The sequence below is a fragment of the Calidris pugnax genome, unplaced genomic scaffold (genome assembly GCF_001431845.1).
Source record: "Calidris pugnax isolate Ruff unplaced genomic scaffold, ASM143184v1 scaffold94, whole genome shotgun sequence".
Lineage (NCBI taxonomy): Eukaryota > Metazoa > Chordata > Aves > Charadriiformes > Scolopacidae > Calidris > Calidris pugnax.
Window position 1 is genome coordinate 2,155,537 of NW_015090822.1, and position 17,505 is coordinate 2,173,041.

General features: G+C 40.3%; 2 protein-coding genes across 2 annotated transcripts in view; both read right to left on the reverse strand.

The window, feature by feature from the left end:
• LOC106886694 (ubiquitin carboxyl-terminal hydrolase 13-like) overlaps positions 1-614 on the reverse strand; it is a 16,960-nt gene extending 16,346 nt beyond the window's left edge. The window contains exon 1 of the mRNA XM_014939840.1: positions 558-614. Within this exon, the coding sequence (XP_014795326.1) occupies positions 558-614 (57 nt within the window). The remainder of the gene's footprint in view (positions 1-557) is intronic.
• A 272-nt stretch (positions 615-886) lies between these two features.
• Positions 887-16,681, reverse strand: LOC106886695 (ubiquitin carboxyl-terminal hydrolase 13-like; the record flags this gene model as incomplete). The annotated part of the gene is made up of 12 exons (XM_014939841.1): positions 887-1,510; positions 2,005-2,171; positions 3,127-3,270; positions 3,993-4,019; positions 4,691-4,813; positions 5,184-5,272; positions 6,595-6,769; positions 9,668-9,821; positions 11,121-11,246; positions 14,363-14,456; positions 14,708-14,779; positions 16,494-16,681. Coding segments are annotated over 12 exons (1,593 nt in total), but the record flags the coding sequence as incomplete, so codon positions are not given.
• Positions 16,682-17,505: the final 824 nt, after the last annotated feature.

Sequence of the window (17,505 nt, forward strand, 5' to 3'; positions counted from 1 at the left end):
TTTCTGGGGATGCATATGATAGTTCTCAGTGTACAAACATACAGTTTGTAGAATAGTGAATCACTTGATTGTTTATTAAATGAGTTGTACTCAACTGCATCATTAAAGTGGGTATTACTATATTTTAAAACCATTCCATGCACTTCTTAACATGTGAAGACAAGAATTCACAGAAACAGGTTGAAATATGTAGCTGAAATCTTGTGTTATTACTTCATTTTTGGATTGTTTCCAAATCTCTTTTTTTTTTTTTTTTTTTAAGCTAACGATAATCAATGTTCCCCATGTCTGCAAGAGACTTAAGATTGATCTTTATAAGTTCAGAAACAAAGAAATGAGTGTTCTTATATAATAACAGCAACCACAGAAACAAAAATCAAATTCGTTGTTAGTGTTTTCCAGTTTTTTTTTATAAGACCATTATGGTCAAGCTCAGAGGTACAGATTTAGAACAAACTACAGTTATTAGAACTGGTCACTAAAGATCCTTCAAAAAAGATTATGTGATTTCCTTATGTTAGAACCACCACTGAGCTTTTGTACTCCAGTGCTTTTACACCCTCAAGATGTTCTTTGCCTCCTTCCCAACTCTGACTGCTGCACATGAGCCCCATCTCGTGGTTCTTCTGGCAGTAACACGGCTGAGGATTTCACTGAATTTCACTGAATTTTTAGAGTTGGAAGGGACCATAGAGACTAATCTAGTCCAACTCCCCTGCTAAAGCAGGACCACCCAGAGCATGTCAGATCATGCCACTCAGGACTGCATCCAGGAGGGTCTTGAAAATCTCCAGAGAAGGGGACTCCACAACCTCCCTGGGCAGCCTGTCCCAGGGCTCCCAGAATGTCAAACAAAAAAACCCAAAAGAAAACAGCTGTGCAGTACACGCAGGGTACCCCCTACACCTCCCACATTTAGAATAAGGAACTTGGTTGGAGGGCTCCAATCTCTCATCAGAGCACAGGAGGACAGAAACTCAGGTGGTCTAGAAAAGCAGTGTTATCTTTAGGATTCTCAGCTTTTAAACATTCTAGCTTTTCTTTGTCTTTTTTATCTTACAGCAACAAAAAAAAAGCAAAGCCAGGCCAGGAGACATATATACTGTGGCAACAAGAAACTTGGACACGGGTTATTCAGTGAGTCCAGGGAAAGAGTTTTCTGAGCAAACACATCCCACAGAACTTAGCAGCACCGCAGAGCTGGACTCAGCCCCAAAAGCAAGATTGGAAGTAAATTGCCTGGATCATATCCAAAAACCCACGATGATAGCTATTTTCAAAAAAGGAGCTCTACAAATGGTGTAGGTGTGATGCAACGGCATGATGAAGAGACAAAGGAGAACTTACTTCCAGGCCCGTCTTTGATCCTGGGTCCCTCTGACCCTGTCTCTGCGAGGACATTGGCATTAGTGTTGTTCACCATGTTCATCATGTCCAGAGCAGGCTCACTTTCTTCCTCCAGTTCGGGGTGGCTGAAGATCCATTCCAGTGCATGCTCCAAATTATTGTTCTGCAAGTCAAACAAGTCAAAGAGCAGTCTTTAGTACATTCTCCAGCGTCATCGGTCTACAAACAGAGTAAGGATCACGTTCCACAGCACTTAAAACTTGTAAGGTACATACTCTACCTCCATGGAAAACAGTATCCAACAAACACTCTGCAGGAGCTTGACAGATGGAAGAAGAAATCCTCCCACAATTAATCCCCACAGCCCCCGGGTTCTCATCTTGAAGCTGCACAGCTTTAGGCATACAGGTTGTTTCTCAGCAGATGGTAAAAGCAGCGAAGTTTTCCTCACTTTCCTCCATGTGAAACACACAAACCACCTTCCCCGCACTCACCCAGACTAGTCAGGCCTCCCACGCTTTGCCAGAATAGTTCTACATGCACCATCCACCAGCTGGATTTTGAAATACTTGTTTCAAAGACATCTCAGCAGGCACAGGTACAAAGCACGCAATATGAAAGGAAACCCAAGTGCTACCAATAACTCATGGAACTCACCGTTGCCTTCAGCGCTTGAATTGCTAGATCCCTTTGGAAGCCCATGGAAATGATAATGGCAACCATCTCTTCGGGAGGTTGGTTATCTAGCCCAACACCTCCAAACGCAGCTGCTCCACTGGAAGCATCTTCTCCAAATGCAGGTACGACCAATGGCTCAGCAAAGTCTGGAACAAACAAACATTCATCAGTTCCTTCTTTTGCCCCACTGAATTGGAAGAGTCAACAACAAACACAAACAGGACTTCAAAAGCAGTCCTGAAATCAATGTAAGTTCATTTCACTGGCCCAGTTGGGACTCAGATGTGTGGAAAGCCTTAAAAAGAAAGAGATGAGCATGCATGTTACAAAATATCTAGGTGGACAAACTCATACTGAGCAGGCCGGAACAATTTGCCACATCACAGAAGTGAAAGAACTGCAGGAAAGTAGCCAAGATTGGTATGGAAGCCATGATGACACCAGAATAGTAGACAACCCAGCTGATACACACATAGATGTAAAATGAACTGATTCCATAGCTGAAATATGCCATTTAAGCCCAAGTGAAACTCATTCCCCATTTACACAAGCAACACAAAAGCCCACAGTGAAGTTCGAACTCAACCAAATCTGGAGTTTTCTAGCAAGGTCCAAACTTTGCATGGATGGAACATAGGAAGTGGAGAACATCTAGCAGCCCTGTCCATCAGTAGATAGGCCAAGTTCTAAGTACAGCATGAATGCTCCAGCTGGAGCTAGAGAAGGCTGATATGGAAGAAAAGCATCTGGACCACAGGACTCTTTGTACTTACGCTTGATCACAAGTCAGCTTCCCCCTTAGCAGCATGGACCTAGCCAAAGGGTGGAAAACAAAGAGCTGGCCCACACCATCAGTGAGGACAGGAGAGTGTACCTCTGGTGTAGCTTAGGTTTTGTTGTCTTCTTCTAGGCAGAGGATGCCACATAATGGTCAAGATCTGCATATCCCAGGAGCAGCTTAGGAAAATTCCCTCACACCTCCAGGATTCCTGGGGTGGGGAAGGGGGCCATTGTTTCATTCTCACACATCATAAAATTTCTACTGACTGCCAAAATATACAACCAGGAGCTGAGTTTAACCGACACCTTCCAGACACTGACCTGGATCTTCCATGTGTGCAATGATCCAGTTGAAAGCCACTTCAGCACCCAGGTTGCCTGTGTAGTACACAGCTTTCCGACAGGCCTCCAAAGGAAAACCCATCTCCGCCAGTTGCATAACCGAAGAGTCATCGATATCTAGAGCTACAAGAAAGGACCTTCTAAAATACAAAAGTCTAATTTCATCCATTGCATAATATTTCTTGTTGTTATTCATGGTGCCACATATTGCAATCCATATCTCTTGAATTTGTCTTAGTATTAGAGTAAACCCACACCCGTTAGAAAACAGCCTTGCACAAAACATTATAGTATTTGTTAGGGATTCCTGGTAATCTTTTGTCTCAGAAATCTACACAGATCCTTAAACTTTGACGAATTCCTACAGGACTTTATTTATTAAAAAGGCACCACTGGATTTCCAGGGCTGCTGAGCTCAGCTAGAGATGGCAGCCCAAAGCAATCACCTCTCTCAGAGGCAGGATATTGCAGGTGAGAGAATCAGTGGCTGCTGGATCTGCCAGTCTCCAGGCTCTGTCACTCAGAGATGAAGAGCTGATGAAGACGAGCAGAGATCAGAGTCCAGAGGGAGCTGGGATCAAGCAGCTGTGACCCCCAGCACTGCAAGATCCTGCTGATGAGCAGCAGCTCATATTCTGGCTACGCCGATGCTACTACAGTTTCTTAAAGAGTCCTGTACACATGCAAGCAAATGCTGAACAAGTACAAAAGTCATCTGTTGTTTAGAAGCATGCCAGGCAATACTCCATGCATCCCCACGAGGACAGAGAAGCCATTAGCTGAGCAAAAGCAGGAGAATTTTTTAAGCAGCTGGAATACTGGTCTCAGAAAAATGAGATACGTACACTCCACGAAATGGTTTGTCATTCGATCTGAAAATTGAGAAAGAAAAAAACAAGGAAAAGGACTTTATGAAGGGTAAGTAGATTCCTACAGTAAAAACAATTCTGTGTTTTTAAAGTCATAGAAACATTTACAGACAGGGCATGTTTATCTTTACACCCCTGATGTTTTTGCCATGAATTAGAGCATGGAAGTTGCTGCCCAGTAATTTCCCTAACGCAACTCAGAGCAACGTGTCACTGTTACTATAAACCAAAAGGAGATAGAGCTGATGGCTGACCTAAACCTACTCACACAAGAATCTATTTTGTTATAACTAAGGTACCATCATCCATGCACTTACACTAAAACGAGGTCAGTCCATTGAGCAAGAAGATAAAAAAGAATAGGCCTTGGTAAGGAACCTACAGATAAGGGACAAAATTAAAACCTTTGGAGAACTGAATTTTGCCATGACAAAAATTTGCTCTGACACAATTTCAGGTACCAGCTTCCTTTCACACGCACACAGCTTGATATTATACCACCACTGTTACAAATATCCAAGCAAATGGGGCAATCATCATACTGGGTTCCTATTAAATACTGAGGCACCCAAACTTCAGTCATCTGGAGGAAATAGGAGCAACCTGGGTCTAAGGTCACACTATAAAAACATGATTTTACTTGCTGTAAACCATACTGAGTAGTGAGTAAATACCTTTTGGGTCATCAGGAATGATAATGGGAGGAGCAATGTCTGGAAGTTCCTCTTCTCCTGGCTGGAGACCCTTGGCCCGAAGGTGGCTGATATCTAGAAAATCTGGCATGTCTACAGAAACGTCTAGAAAAGCAGAGGAACAGGCTAAGTGTATGAATTCAGCAAAATGACCTCATGGTACTGCCTACCCCATCAGAGAGGGGACTCTGGTACTCAAGCTACAAGCACAGCCAGGATTCTTCACCTGAAAATGGTTATTTGCGAAATTTGGAACACTAAAGCACAATTTGACTAGGAGGAGATGACATGAAACTGTATTTTAACTCCACAGACCTGATGGATTGGTTTAATTTGTCATAGAAGAGGATTCAATATGGATGGTCACAGTACAAATCTGAGACTCAAGCCAGGTCCTGATTATAGAGCAAAGTGTGTACACCTTATAGGTTAACTTGGATAGAATGAGAAAAAGGTAAATATAAAAGGCACGTACCAAGCTTTTTGGGTATCCAGTCGAGGCCAAAGGTGAATTTCTTTATCTGCACCACTAAGTACTCAGGAAATGAAGCAAAACGAGAAGTCCTGGGACGACACAAGAAATACAATTCAGAGAAACAAGGCAACATGATCACAAGCAGCTGAGATTTCAGTACCTCACGCACAGCAAGATGAGTAACTTTAGCCCTGAGTACTATAAGTAACTACTTTCTAAATTCTTGTTAGCATCACCTCACAATTTTATTAACTTTATCATCTGCAGCATGAAAATTTTGAATTTTAAATAGCAAATTATGCTTCCTCTTTCAATGCTTTTAAAGATCTAATGGATGAAGAACTGCTAAAGTTAACTCTAGATCTATTTGAAGACGAGAATGTTCTTCCAGCACATTCACAGTTAATACAACAAGCCTTTTGATTTCTGCTACATTTTTCTCCACCATGTGCTTGTCCCCTGATTTTCAATACGTCAGGGAAAGTATATGCTAAAACAGCAATGAAGCATTGAGATGTTAAGTGATCTAAAAATAGCAGGTACCTAACCACAGCAAACCAGTCGCAGAGCCAGATTTTCAACCAGTGACATAGAAATGGAACCGGATAAGAGACTAACTCGTGTCCTCAGCAAGAAACACTGCACTGAAAACTGCATTGATCTCTGCCTGCTGTGCTATTTTTTAAGAAAGAAGGCTTTTTTAAGACCAAGATGTTCTCGGTTCTTTTATCTCCCTGACTACAAACATACAAGATGGGTTCCTTCTTTTATATGTCCATCTTGTATGATGGCCCCAGGTAAGTGACAACAAGCTTAACAGATGCCACCAAACACTGTGGCATACAAAGATGATGGGTTGAAATCCAAACACAAACAATAAATAACATAAAACATAACATAATAAAAAAAAAGTTTTCAGCATAGCACTTCACAAACGCAAAATTTTCTATCCATCTAAAGAACTTTCTCACAAGGAACACAACCTTTGTTTGCTTCACTCTGTTTTGTTGCCACACAACACCCTTCAGTATTTTTAGTGAAATGAAGATGTCAAGAGACTGAGCCCAGAGATCCAGATTATGTCTCCTGCCAGCAAGCAGAGCTCTAGCACTAGCTGACACGCAGGATCTGATTTTAAAATGTGGGCAGACAATTAAGCTACAAGCATTTAAAGTTCAACCTCTTAACAATGAGACCCCATCACCTCTTGAAGTGAGTTAAGAACAATTTATTTCCTGATGAAATGGTCATTACAAGGGCTTGAGCTGCACATTATATTTATGAGCCCCAACCCCAATGTGCCAAAGCCCACTATGCCTTTGCCTATTTCCCTCTGCACCATGTCCAGGCAGTAAGACAAGCACGAGCACTACTATATTGATTTTTAATCGGCAGCCAGACACACACTTACTTAACTCCTGCAGATTTTGCTTGAAGGGCACTGCTCCAGAAATCCTCGACGTTGCTTGGTTCAGAAAAGGCCTGCAGACAGGCACTGAAGGGGATCTTGGCACGGACGAGCTCTGGTGGAGGTCTCCTTGCAGCTTCTGCTTCTCGCCTCTTCAATTCGTAGGCGATTAATTCATCTAAGAAATGTACACAACACTAAAAGCTAAATGAAGATTATTGTGGATGTGATGTCCCTTACTGGTCTTAGTTTTGCAAGTTTTAGAAATGGTTTTGGGCTTGGTTTTTGTGTGTCTCTGTGTGTGTGTGTTTGTTTTTACAAGATATTCATTAGCTAGTATGTTTGGTTCCTTTTTAAGCATTGAGAACTTTTTATATACTGGCTCACTGTCCAGGACAAGGGCAATCCAGCGCTAATGAGGATCTTTGGGGACACACACGCACATAAACCAAGGATAAATAAACTGTACTACAAGTGGTGTGGCACATTTTGGGGTCAAATCCAGATTAATGTTTTAAGTCACAAATCTCTGACATTTTTATCATATAAACTGCTACCATTCTTAGTAATATATTCCTGAGCGGTGACACTTAATGGTGGTCCCACAGTCTGAAAAGAAATCTGTCTGAAAACTTGCCAAGAGTTTCCAGGTAGAATCCTTCTCCCCTAAAAATATGATCAGGGATGGTAAAACCAGAAACCGATGTGTGTTTAAAATCTTCTTTAAAGAAAAGCAAAGCAAGTAACTTTCCCCTGATCAGTTCATTGGTTTGATTTGCCACGTGGCCCTGAACCATTCTATCCATACAAAGACCATGTCGGGGTGAGGAAGGTCAGTCAATAGACCAGGTTCTTTCTTTACCTTTATTTGTTGCTGCCTCCATGGCAACAGGTAACTGCATGATATAGTCCACCCTCTCTGCATAGCGGACCTTTCTGGACTGGCAGCATTGTGTGCGTTCTTCCACCAGGAACCGGAAAACATCACTGGGGTTTTCTGAACCTACCGGGTTCCTCTGAAAGGAAGATGAGATCCAATCATTTAAGTGATGAGCATTAAAACCACCAGAGAACCCAAAGGCAGCTGGTTGTTTTACGGCGAGCACGAAGACATCACTCTGGCACCCAGATCTGACAGCTCAGCTTGCATTTTATTGGTTTTATTGCATGCAGAACTCTTACACCCACAGAGGATCTCACTGAAGGCCACAGCATCTGCAAACAGCAATATCTTTCTACACGTAGTACCTTGCAGGGTATGTACCCAAGGAATCTGACTGAGTTGAGCAAACAGAGGAAGGTAGGAAGGTGGCAGGTTAGAATAAAGATAAAAAGCTCAGGTAAATAACAGGGACCATCCTTTCAGAATAGATATTGTTCCTACCACTCTGAATCTGCACTGAAAGGCAACAAGCGACTTGTAGCTCATTATCCAGATTGGAATGTCATACAAATAATGTACCTCCTCCTTATTGTTCATGTTAATGTCTGTTATCAACCAGAAAAATATCTTCTAACCACCCTATAATCAGTATGTGCATTTTGAGATGTGGAACATTACGCATGCAAATGTGAATAACTTCATGTAGACTGTAATACATGAATAATAACCCTCGATTCTTGGGAAAAATGGGAAAAAGAAGAAGGAAGGACAGAAAAGAAATAAATGCTTTAAATCAAAACTGCATGTATTTGTGAATTAGCTTTTCAGAAAGCACTAAAAAGTCACAATACTGATTCTTTTACACACAGCATTGAGCTGGAGCTCAGTGGAACTAACATTTTATACAGAAATATACAACTGGCAAATAGCCCCTTCGCTTTCAGAAGGGGAGTCCTTCCTCCCAGGATGATTCCATGACGTACAGCTGGGATTTGTAAAAGAACTGGACACAGTAATTAGTTTGCTCCCAACAATTATATAAATTTGGAATAATAATAATAATCATAATACCCAATTCATTAATATTCCAAGACAGACTTCAATATGGTAAGCAAATGAATAGCATAAAACAAACAGCAATTTAAAGGACAGTCACATATATTTTAAATTTTATAGCCTGCATGGTGATGCTTGCTCTCCTTATATCTCTTGCAGTTGTTAGTGGCAGCACTGGACCTGTGTGCGGTCATGCAATTGTCTGAAATGAAGGGAGAATTATAGAAACAAAAGTTTCTAAACGAAAATACATTTAAATTAGTGCCATTTTCTACATATCCAAGGTTAAAAAGAGGATAATAAAAAAATAAGCCACTCCTATAACAGTTTTGCCCTCATAACCAGGGAAAAGAAGCAGTAATCCAGATTTTCTCACCTCTACTAGATTTATAAGATGTAGAAAAAATTCCTGTGCGTCTTGTTGTCTATTAGAGGAAAATTCTGGGTGGCCTTTACTTAGAGAAATGTACATGATACTAAAAGCTAAATGAATATTATTGTGGCTGTGATGTCCCTTACTGGTCTTAGTTTTGCAAGTTTTAGAAATGGTTTTGGGCTTGGTTTTTGTGTGTCTGTGTGTGTGTTTTTTTTTACAAGATATTCATTAGCTAGTATGTTTGGTTCCTTTTTAAGCATTGAGAACTTTTTATATACTGGCTCACTGTCCAGGACAAGGGCAATCCAGCGCTAATGAGGATCTTTGGGGACACACACGCACATAAACCAAGGATAAATAAACTGTACTACAAGTGGTGTGGCACATTTTGGGGTCAAATCCAGATTAATGTTTTAAGTCACAAATCTCTGACATTTTTATCATATAAACTGCTACCATTCTTAGTAATATATTCCTGAGCGGTGACACTTAATGGTGGTCCCACAGTCTGAAAAGAAATCTGTCTGAAAACTTGCCAAGAGTTTCCAGGTAGAATCCTTCTCCCCTAAAAATATGATCAGGGATGGTAAAACCAGAAACCGATGTGTGTTTAAAATCTTCTTTAAAGAAAAGCAAAGCAAGTAACTTTCCCCTGATCAGTTCATTGGTTTGATTTGCCACGTGGCCCTGAACCATTCTATCCATACAAAGACCATGTCGGGGTGAGGAAGGTCAGTCAATAGACCAGGTTCTTTCTTTACCTTTATTTGTTGCTGCCTCCATGGCAACAGGTAACTGCATGATATAGTCCACCCTCTCTGCATAGCGGACCTTTCTGGACTGGCAGCATTGTGTGCGTTCTTCCACCAGGAACCGGAAAACATCACTGGGGTTTTCTGAACCTACCGGGTTCCTCTGAAAGGAAGATGAGATCCAATCATTTAAGTGATGAGCATTAAAACCACCAGAGAACCCAAAGGCAGCTGGTTGTTTTACGGCGAGCACGAAGACATCACTCTGGCACCCAGCTCTGACAGCTCAGCTTGCATTTTATTGGTTTTATTGCATGCAGAACTCTTACACCCAGAGAGGATCTCACTGAAGGCCACAGCATCTGCAAACAGCAATATCTTTCTACACGTAGTACCTTGCAGGGTATGTACCCAAGGAATCTGACTGAGTTGAGCAAACAGAGGAAGGTAGGAAGGTGGCAGGTTAGAATAAAGATAAAAAGCTCAGGTAAATAACAGGGACCATCCTTTCAGAATAGATATTGTTCCTACCACTCTGAATCTGCACTGAAAGGCAACAAGCGACTTGTAGCTCATTATCCAGATTGGAATGTCATACAAATAATGTACCTCCTCTTTATTGTTCATGTTAATGTCTGTTATCAACCAGAAAAATATCTTCTAACCACCCTATAATCAGTATGTGCATTTTGAGATGTGGAACATTACGCATGCAAATGTGAATAACTTCATGTAGACTGTAATACATGAATAATAACCCTCGATTCTTGGGAAAAATGGGAAAAAGAAGAAGGAAGGACAGAAAAGAAATAAATGCTTTAAATCAAAACTGCATGTATTTGTGAATTAGCTTTTCAGAAAGCACTAAAAAGTCACAATACTGATTCTTTTACACACAGCATTGAGCTGGAGCTCAGTGGAACTAACATTTTATACAGAAATATACAACTGGCAAATAGCCCCTTCGCTTTCAGAAGGGGAGTCCTTCCTCCCAGGATGATTCCATGACGTACAGCTGGGATTTGTAAAAGAACTGGACACAGTAATTAGTTTGCTCCCAACAATTATATAAATTTGGAATAATAATAATAATCATAATACCCAATTCATTAATATTCCAAGACAGACTTCAATATGGTAAGCAAATGAATAGCATAAAACAAACAGCAATTTAAAGGACAGTCACATATATTTTAAATTTTATAGCCTGCATGGTGATGCTTGCTCTCCTTATATCTCTTGCAGTTGTTAGTGGCAGCACTGGACCTGTGTGCGGTCATGCAATTGTCTGAAATGAAGGGAGAATTATAGAAACAAAAGTTTCTAAACGAAAATACATTTAAATTAGTGCCATTTTCTACATATCCAAGGTTAAAAAGAGGATAATAAAAAAATAAGCCACTCCTATAACAGTTTTGCCCTCATAACCAGGGAAAAGAAGCAGTAATCCAGATTTTCTCACCTCTACTAGATTTATAAGATGTAGAAAAAATTCCTGTGCGTCTTGTTGTCTATTAGAGGAAAATTCTGGGTGGCCTTTACTTATAAAAGCCTTAAACATTCGGGGAGATATTCCATTGTGTTGAGGCTAAATAAGAGAAAGAAAAACCTTTTAAAGAAAGATTTTTATTAATTCCTGGACTAAGTATCCCAAAGTCACTCCACTAGATCTAACTATGGCCCATTTCTGCCACTAGAGAAAAGACAGAAGGACGGTAACACACTGCTTTTAGCCATTCAGTTACATCACTAAGAAACTATCCCAAATCAGAAAATTCCTTGCTTCCAAGAGAGTTCTAGTTTTGACTTTCTCACCCTGTATATCACTTTAAGAAGCCCCCCCAACCATGCCTAGTTGCATCCTCAAGACCACACTAGCTATTATCCTTTCTAAATAACACTATTATTAGAATCTTTTACCCAGATTTGTCCTCATTGTCCATAAGACCAAATAATTTTCAAGATAATCCAAGCCTTTATAAGGGGGAGGCTGTTAAATACTCAGCCAATCTCTTTCTTTACTACTGTTGTGCTATTATACCAATATAAAAATAGAAAAAAACAACATGAAATGGAAGGCACATAAAACACGCACTAGAAGAGCAAAATTTTATTCTTGGTTTCACCAAGGTAAGGTATTCCTAGACCCACTGAAATCAGAAGCAGATTCTCAATTTTAATTCTTTTTCAATTTCTGGCAGTACACCAGCAACCACATTAGGCCAAGACGTTCTTTAAAGGCTCTCAGTATTGCTTGAACAAAGAGATGTTCTAGGGATTTCTGCATCTTGGGTTATATATCACTTCAGTGTCCTCAACTGCCTTCCATCAAAGCTAGGAATGGGGAGAGAAATGCATAAAGCAGCTCAAATTACTATACACCAGGGGAGTTTGTATCAGAAGTAAGAATTCAGCAAAGTAGCACATTTGCCCCGAGTTTGGAATTAAGCCTTGTTTCCATCTATACACTTTTTAGTCAGCCACTTCAGCAGGGAGAAGAGCAACACACCATGTGTGACTGTCTATAGAAGAGGATCTTGCCATCTAAACCCCTTCCATCTCAAGGACAAGAAAAATAAGAGAGGAAATAGCAGAGCTCTAAACAGAAAACCAAGCCCTAGCTGATGACCCTTCAGGCTTCCAGTCTGTTTTTAATGTTAAGGTGAGTGAAGAAAACTGCAGCCATTTTCAGATTAAACTCCTGTGGTGAAAAATTTCAGCTCCACAGTACCATGAATATTTATAGAATACCTTGCATACTTTCCCCATCAACAGTTGCAAAACAGTTTAGCTAAATATAGACTATGCTGGACCACTGCAGATCTCATATGAATGCTTCTACAGGCAACAACTCCCCAAAACTTTGGATGAACTCCAAAGACCCAGAAAGCCAGAGAACTTCTTTGCATGTAGGAGGGGGGAAAAAAAAAAAGTAAAATAATAAAAATAAATTGAATAATTGATTTTATAGACACAAAGCAGAAGCATTTGAAAATGCTGAAGGTCTAAAATCCTACGCAATTGTATTTATTATAAACGTCTGTACAACCCTCTGGATGACAAAATGCTATCTGTATGTACACCAGTATTATCTATACCAGTATTAGCTGGGGGGAAGCCAGCAAACAAAAATAGTGCCCCCAAAGCAACAAAGAATAGATATGTTTGGCCAGAGTGAGGGAATGGAGAAAATATCTATACTTCTTTTTTTTTCCTAAATACATCTTCAATAGAAAAGGAACAAAAGCAGCAAAACCTTATCCATGCTATGAATTGCTTGATAAAGTCGCCTGTTGCATGTAACTACAATTTAATTAAACTGAGCTTATGAATAACACAACTATTGTTAAATGCCAGTAGTTGCTAAGTTTTAAACTTCATTTAAAGGAAACAAGCAGGATTCATTTGTTGTTCCAAACCTATCAGTAGCTACCGTACAAAGCAATGACTTGGGAGACACAGGACTTTTTAAACTACTCCGTACCACATGTTTTATCTTTATCCAAAATCTCCTTGGTATTCTGATTTCAGTAGGAGAAATTCCTATATCAATAACTGATAGATGAAGGCAGAGGAAAATACCTGTTTCCATGGAAACTGGCACTACACTTCTGTGACAGAAGCACGTGTGGTTTCTACCATGTGTAAAACTACAACTTGGCATCAGATCCTCTCTCCATAAAGACAGCTCTTTTCAAGTTTCCATGGAAACTAGCACCATACTTCTGTGACAGAAGCACATGTGGTTTCTACTGTGTGTAAAACTACAACTTGATCCTCTCTCCATAAAGACAGCTCTTTTCAGGTCGTGTTTCCAGTATTGGTTATTAGTTGACCTTTCATTTCTATATATCCCATCTCTGGAGCCTGTGGCTTCACTTGACATTCTGCTTGGGGTCACATTAACAGGGGCCGGGACATAAATCTATTCTAGGTCCAGTTCTCCCAGCATCACTCTAAAAGTTAGATGAACAGTAAACTCAATCTAGAATAACCAAGTCGCCTGGGTAAGTAACATTGTTCCAATAACTAATATTTTGCTTAAGACAAAACACTCACTGTGACAGAGAAATAAACTTCTGTATTGCATTAACATGGGGAAAAAGGTTATTTCATCCTTCAGTCCCTCTTTCCTTTGTGTCCAGCATGGTATTTATCCAGTACTTTCAGGGTCCCTTCCAACTTGATCTATTCTATGATTCTATGGCTCTGCATGACTCCTCCTTCACCTGCATGAAAGCCTCCAGCACCGCTCCATCTTGCATTACCTTGATTTCTCCTGACTTTCTCCTGAAATCAGGTGGAATAACATCAGACACTTCCTGGAAACAACTCTTTAGCTCCTAATACTTTTTTCTGAAATTTAAAGTGGGTTTAGAAGTTTGCTTCCAGATACTCAGGACTCTCTAGATAAGGATCTTTTTGTTGTTCCTCAGAGAAGATAAACAGAAGTTGCAAGTTCTATGAACTTTTGCACTCATCACTGGAGCAGCAGAACACTTCATTAGCAGAACCAAGGGTCGTTTTAACACTTTGCACAAATAGCCCCTGACTAATCTATTCCTGACTAGAATCCTGCACATTCCACCTTGCTAAGCATCCTATGCTTGATCCACACGTGCTCCTCAACGCCCGGCACCTGTTCCCTTTTCTCAGGATATCACTTTTACCTAGTTACCAGGCTGCACAAACTCAGTCAAATACCTTGTGTTCTTCTTTCATCACCTGCTCAATAAGCTCAGATTTCACGGGTGGCTTAGAGTACTGGCCTGAAAGGAGGCCGTGTCCCAGTTTAGCCCTGCAGGGAAGAAAGTGGTGGGGTGGAAACAAACGTGAGAAAAACAGAAAAGAGAAGAATTTTAGTCCGAGCAAAAAAAGGAGTTTGCTGCCTTTGACCCCCTGATGAAACATCGTTACCTGCAATTAAGTGGGCAAATCTTCCCATATCTCACTTTGAAGCCCATGCAAAGCACGTTCTTTTGCCCTAACATTAAATTATTTACATTCTATTTAACTTGACCAAGGAAAACATTGAGAAGTGTCACTTACATCTGAGTGTTGAAATCTTGCGTTGGATCAAGAGGAGAGTAGTCGTATATTCGTGGGAGGTTTCCCACATACCTGGGCAACAGGAACAAAGCAGAAACATTCAAACATCCCAGCAAAATTTACTCAACAATATCCTAACAGACCCTCAGCCTTCAGCAGTGATACATCAGCAGTCTTCCTCTGTGGGATTTACTCAACAATATCCCAGCCCAGACCCTCAGCCCTCAGCAGTGATACATCAGCAGTCTTCCTCTGGGCAAACAAGTCACATTCTGCATCATAGCAATGACTTAATCCATCCCCGGTGAGAGCTTCTATCACAGAAAAATAATAGTAAAGAAAATATGAAAAGACATTTAAGTTTTGCTTAGAAGCTTCTAGCTTTAAAGGGTATGGCAGTGTTGTTCATCTGGAACTTAAATTCTATTCCTTGATCTTGAAATAGCTGCAGGACGGTGTTGCTCAAAACCATAGAGCTGGGCTGAGGGAACCAATGTAATGTCTGCTCCCCACCAGCATCACCAAATAAATTTCAAATTTGTATCAGGACCAAAACTTGTAAAAAGAATGTTTCTATTGAGTTTCTTCAGAGAAACAAAGGCTATCTCCTGACCATAAACACTGGGGTATACATTGTTCTAGCCAGTTTGTCAGAAAGTGAAGCATTTAGTAGCACTCCATCTGAGCATCGGTTCCCTTGAGCACAAGAAAAACAGGCAAGGTAGGTATGGCCATGTTGAAAGAACGTATCTCATTTCTGCCTGGTCCCTCTTCCATCAAAGATCTCCACTACTTTGTTGATACTAAGTGCTCTGGGGAACTCCAAGGACCAGGCTGTGGAAAACAACTTCCCTTAGTTGTTTTTGTCCTGAAGTCCTTTTTGATATTTTTCAAACGTGGAAGTAGAAAAGCTGGTGCTTAATGAAGCTACAGGCTGTACTCCATATGGCCAACAAAGTAAACAAACACAAGTTTTCTCCCTCTTCTTCTCCAGAAGGCAACTGCTACATGAAAACCTGGGAGGCTTTCCAAAATCTAAGAGCCTTTAGTCGAGCACACACACTATTACTGCTGTGCAATGAAAGCACACTCTGAATTTTACTGCAAACCACAGAGTGTCCTTTATACAAAGGCTTCTCTCCTTGGAGTGATGTCTGTGTTCTTCATAAGTCAGCACTATTTTGTATTCTTCTGTTGTGCTTTGGTCCTTTTAATTATTCAGTGGAAGAATATACTCACACTACCCTTTTCATGAAATGAGATTTTTTTTTTAATAAGAATTTTAATTTAAAGAATGCCTCGAATAGTTTCTCATCTTCTTAGCCGGATCTGCAGGCAAAAGGTGCATTGCTTTTCACTAGCATGGATCAATATTAACATGTTTGTGCAAGTACAACTTGTTGTACATATGACATTGGAACAACAGAATGATTCCTGCAGCTGTATGAAGGCAGAGGCCAGCACAAAAATCCCTGTGATACTGATGATAGTGAGACAGAAATATATACCTATGTATATAAAAAGCAGAGACAGAGCAGTAAGTTTAAAAGGTGGCATATGACTTCCCACCACTGAGACTAAGTTCTGATGTCAAAGGCAGATTGGGTTTTGTCTTCCAACCTTTTCCAGAACAGAACAATACAACAGCTAAATCCTCTACGCAGCCACTGAACTGACTGAAACAGACTTGTTTAGGTGAGACAAATTAAAATACCATTTTGCTTAGAAATACAGGAGACTGAGGAACCCAGCAGCTCATGACCAGATCTACTTTCAAGCTACTCACGCCCGCTGGAACTCTGGGATGCTGAAAATGGCCTGCATGACAGCATTGAGGTAGCAGCTGTTTCCCAGGTTCTTCATGCCGGTGTATCCTGGGCCGTACATGGGCTTGAGTTTCACACCAGCTTCCTGAATCACTTCCCATTCGGAGACTCTTGGTTTTATATCATTATCTCTTAGCCCATTCTCTGTCTGAAAGCAACAAGATATTTTTTTAAAAATCTGTTTTACTTCTGCAACAATTATGCTGCTGCTGTCATCATCACCAGCTTTGTGTTCTACACTCTAGAACAGAAGAGCCAAACCAATGGCCAAAGGGAGATAAAACCCCTGCACACCATGAAGGCTTTTGAAACTGCAGTTTAACTCTTTTCTATCATTTTAGAGTTTTTATTAGTTTTCTCTCCACTTGGAGAATGAAATACACTAAACCAGTATCAGGTTTGTTCTTTTTTAAGTTTTCATGTTCAGTTTCTCAGGCAGTGACACTAGGCTACGTGCTTCAATGAAAAAATAAGAATAAAGCCACCTGCCTTTATAGCTATTCCATTCAGACTTCTTTGATGATTTAATCAGAACTGGAATCAACATCCACTAGGATACAAATTATTAAAATGGCTTCTCTACTAACACAGACCAGTGACACATTTTTGCCCCAGTCCCTTTCTAGTCTACCACACCATAGACCACCCTGGATTCTAGACTTGAGACAAGGTATTTTTTCATTTTGTAATGTATATGTTAACAAGGACTAAACTGAAATGTATAACTTTGCATATAGAACCTTTCAACCACTTTTTTATTTATTGAAAGCTTAGCTTAATTTTGCTTAAGATTTGTATCTGTTCACATATGTAATGGGCTTTCCTTCATACACTGTAATTAAATATTGAAGATACTCTTCTCCAATTGAATGAGGTTTTTCAGCTTGAAGGAAAATGGTATACAACACAAGAGAAGTGAAACATGTAAGCTAAGGACTACAAAGGAGCTCTTTTGGAAGGGAATTTTTAGAT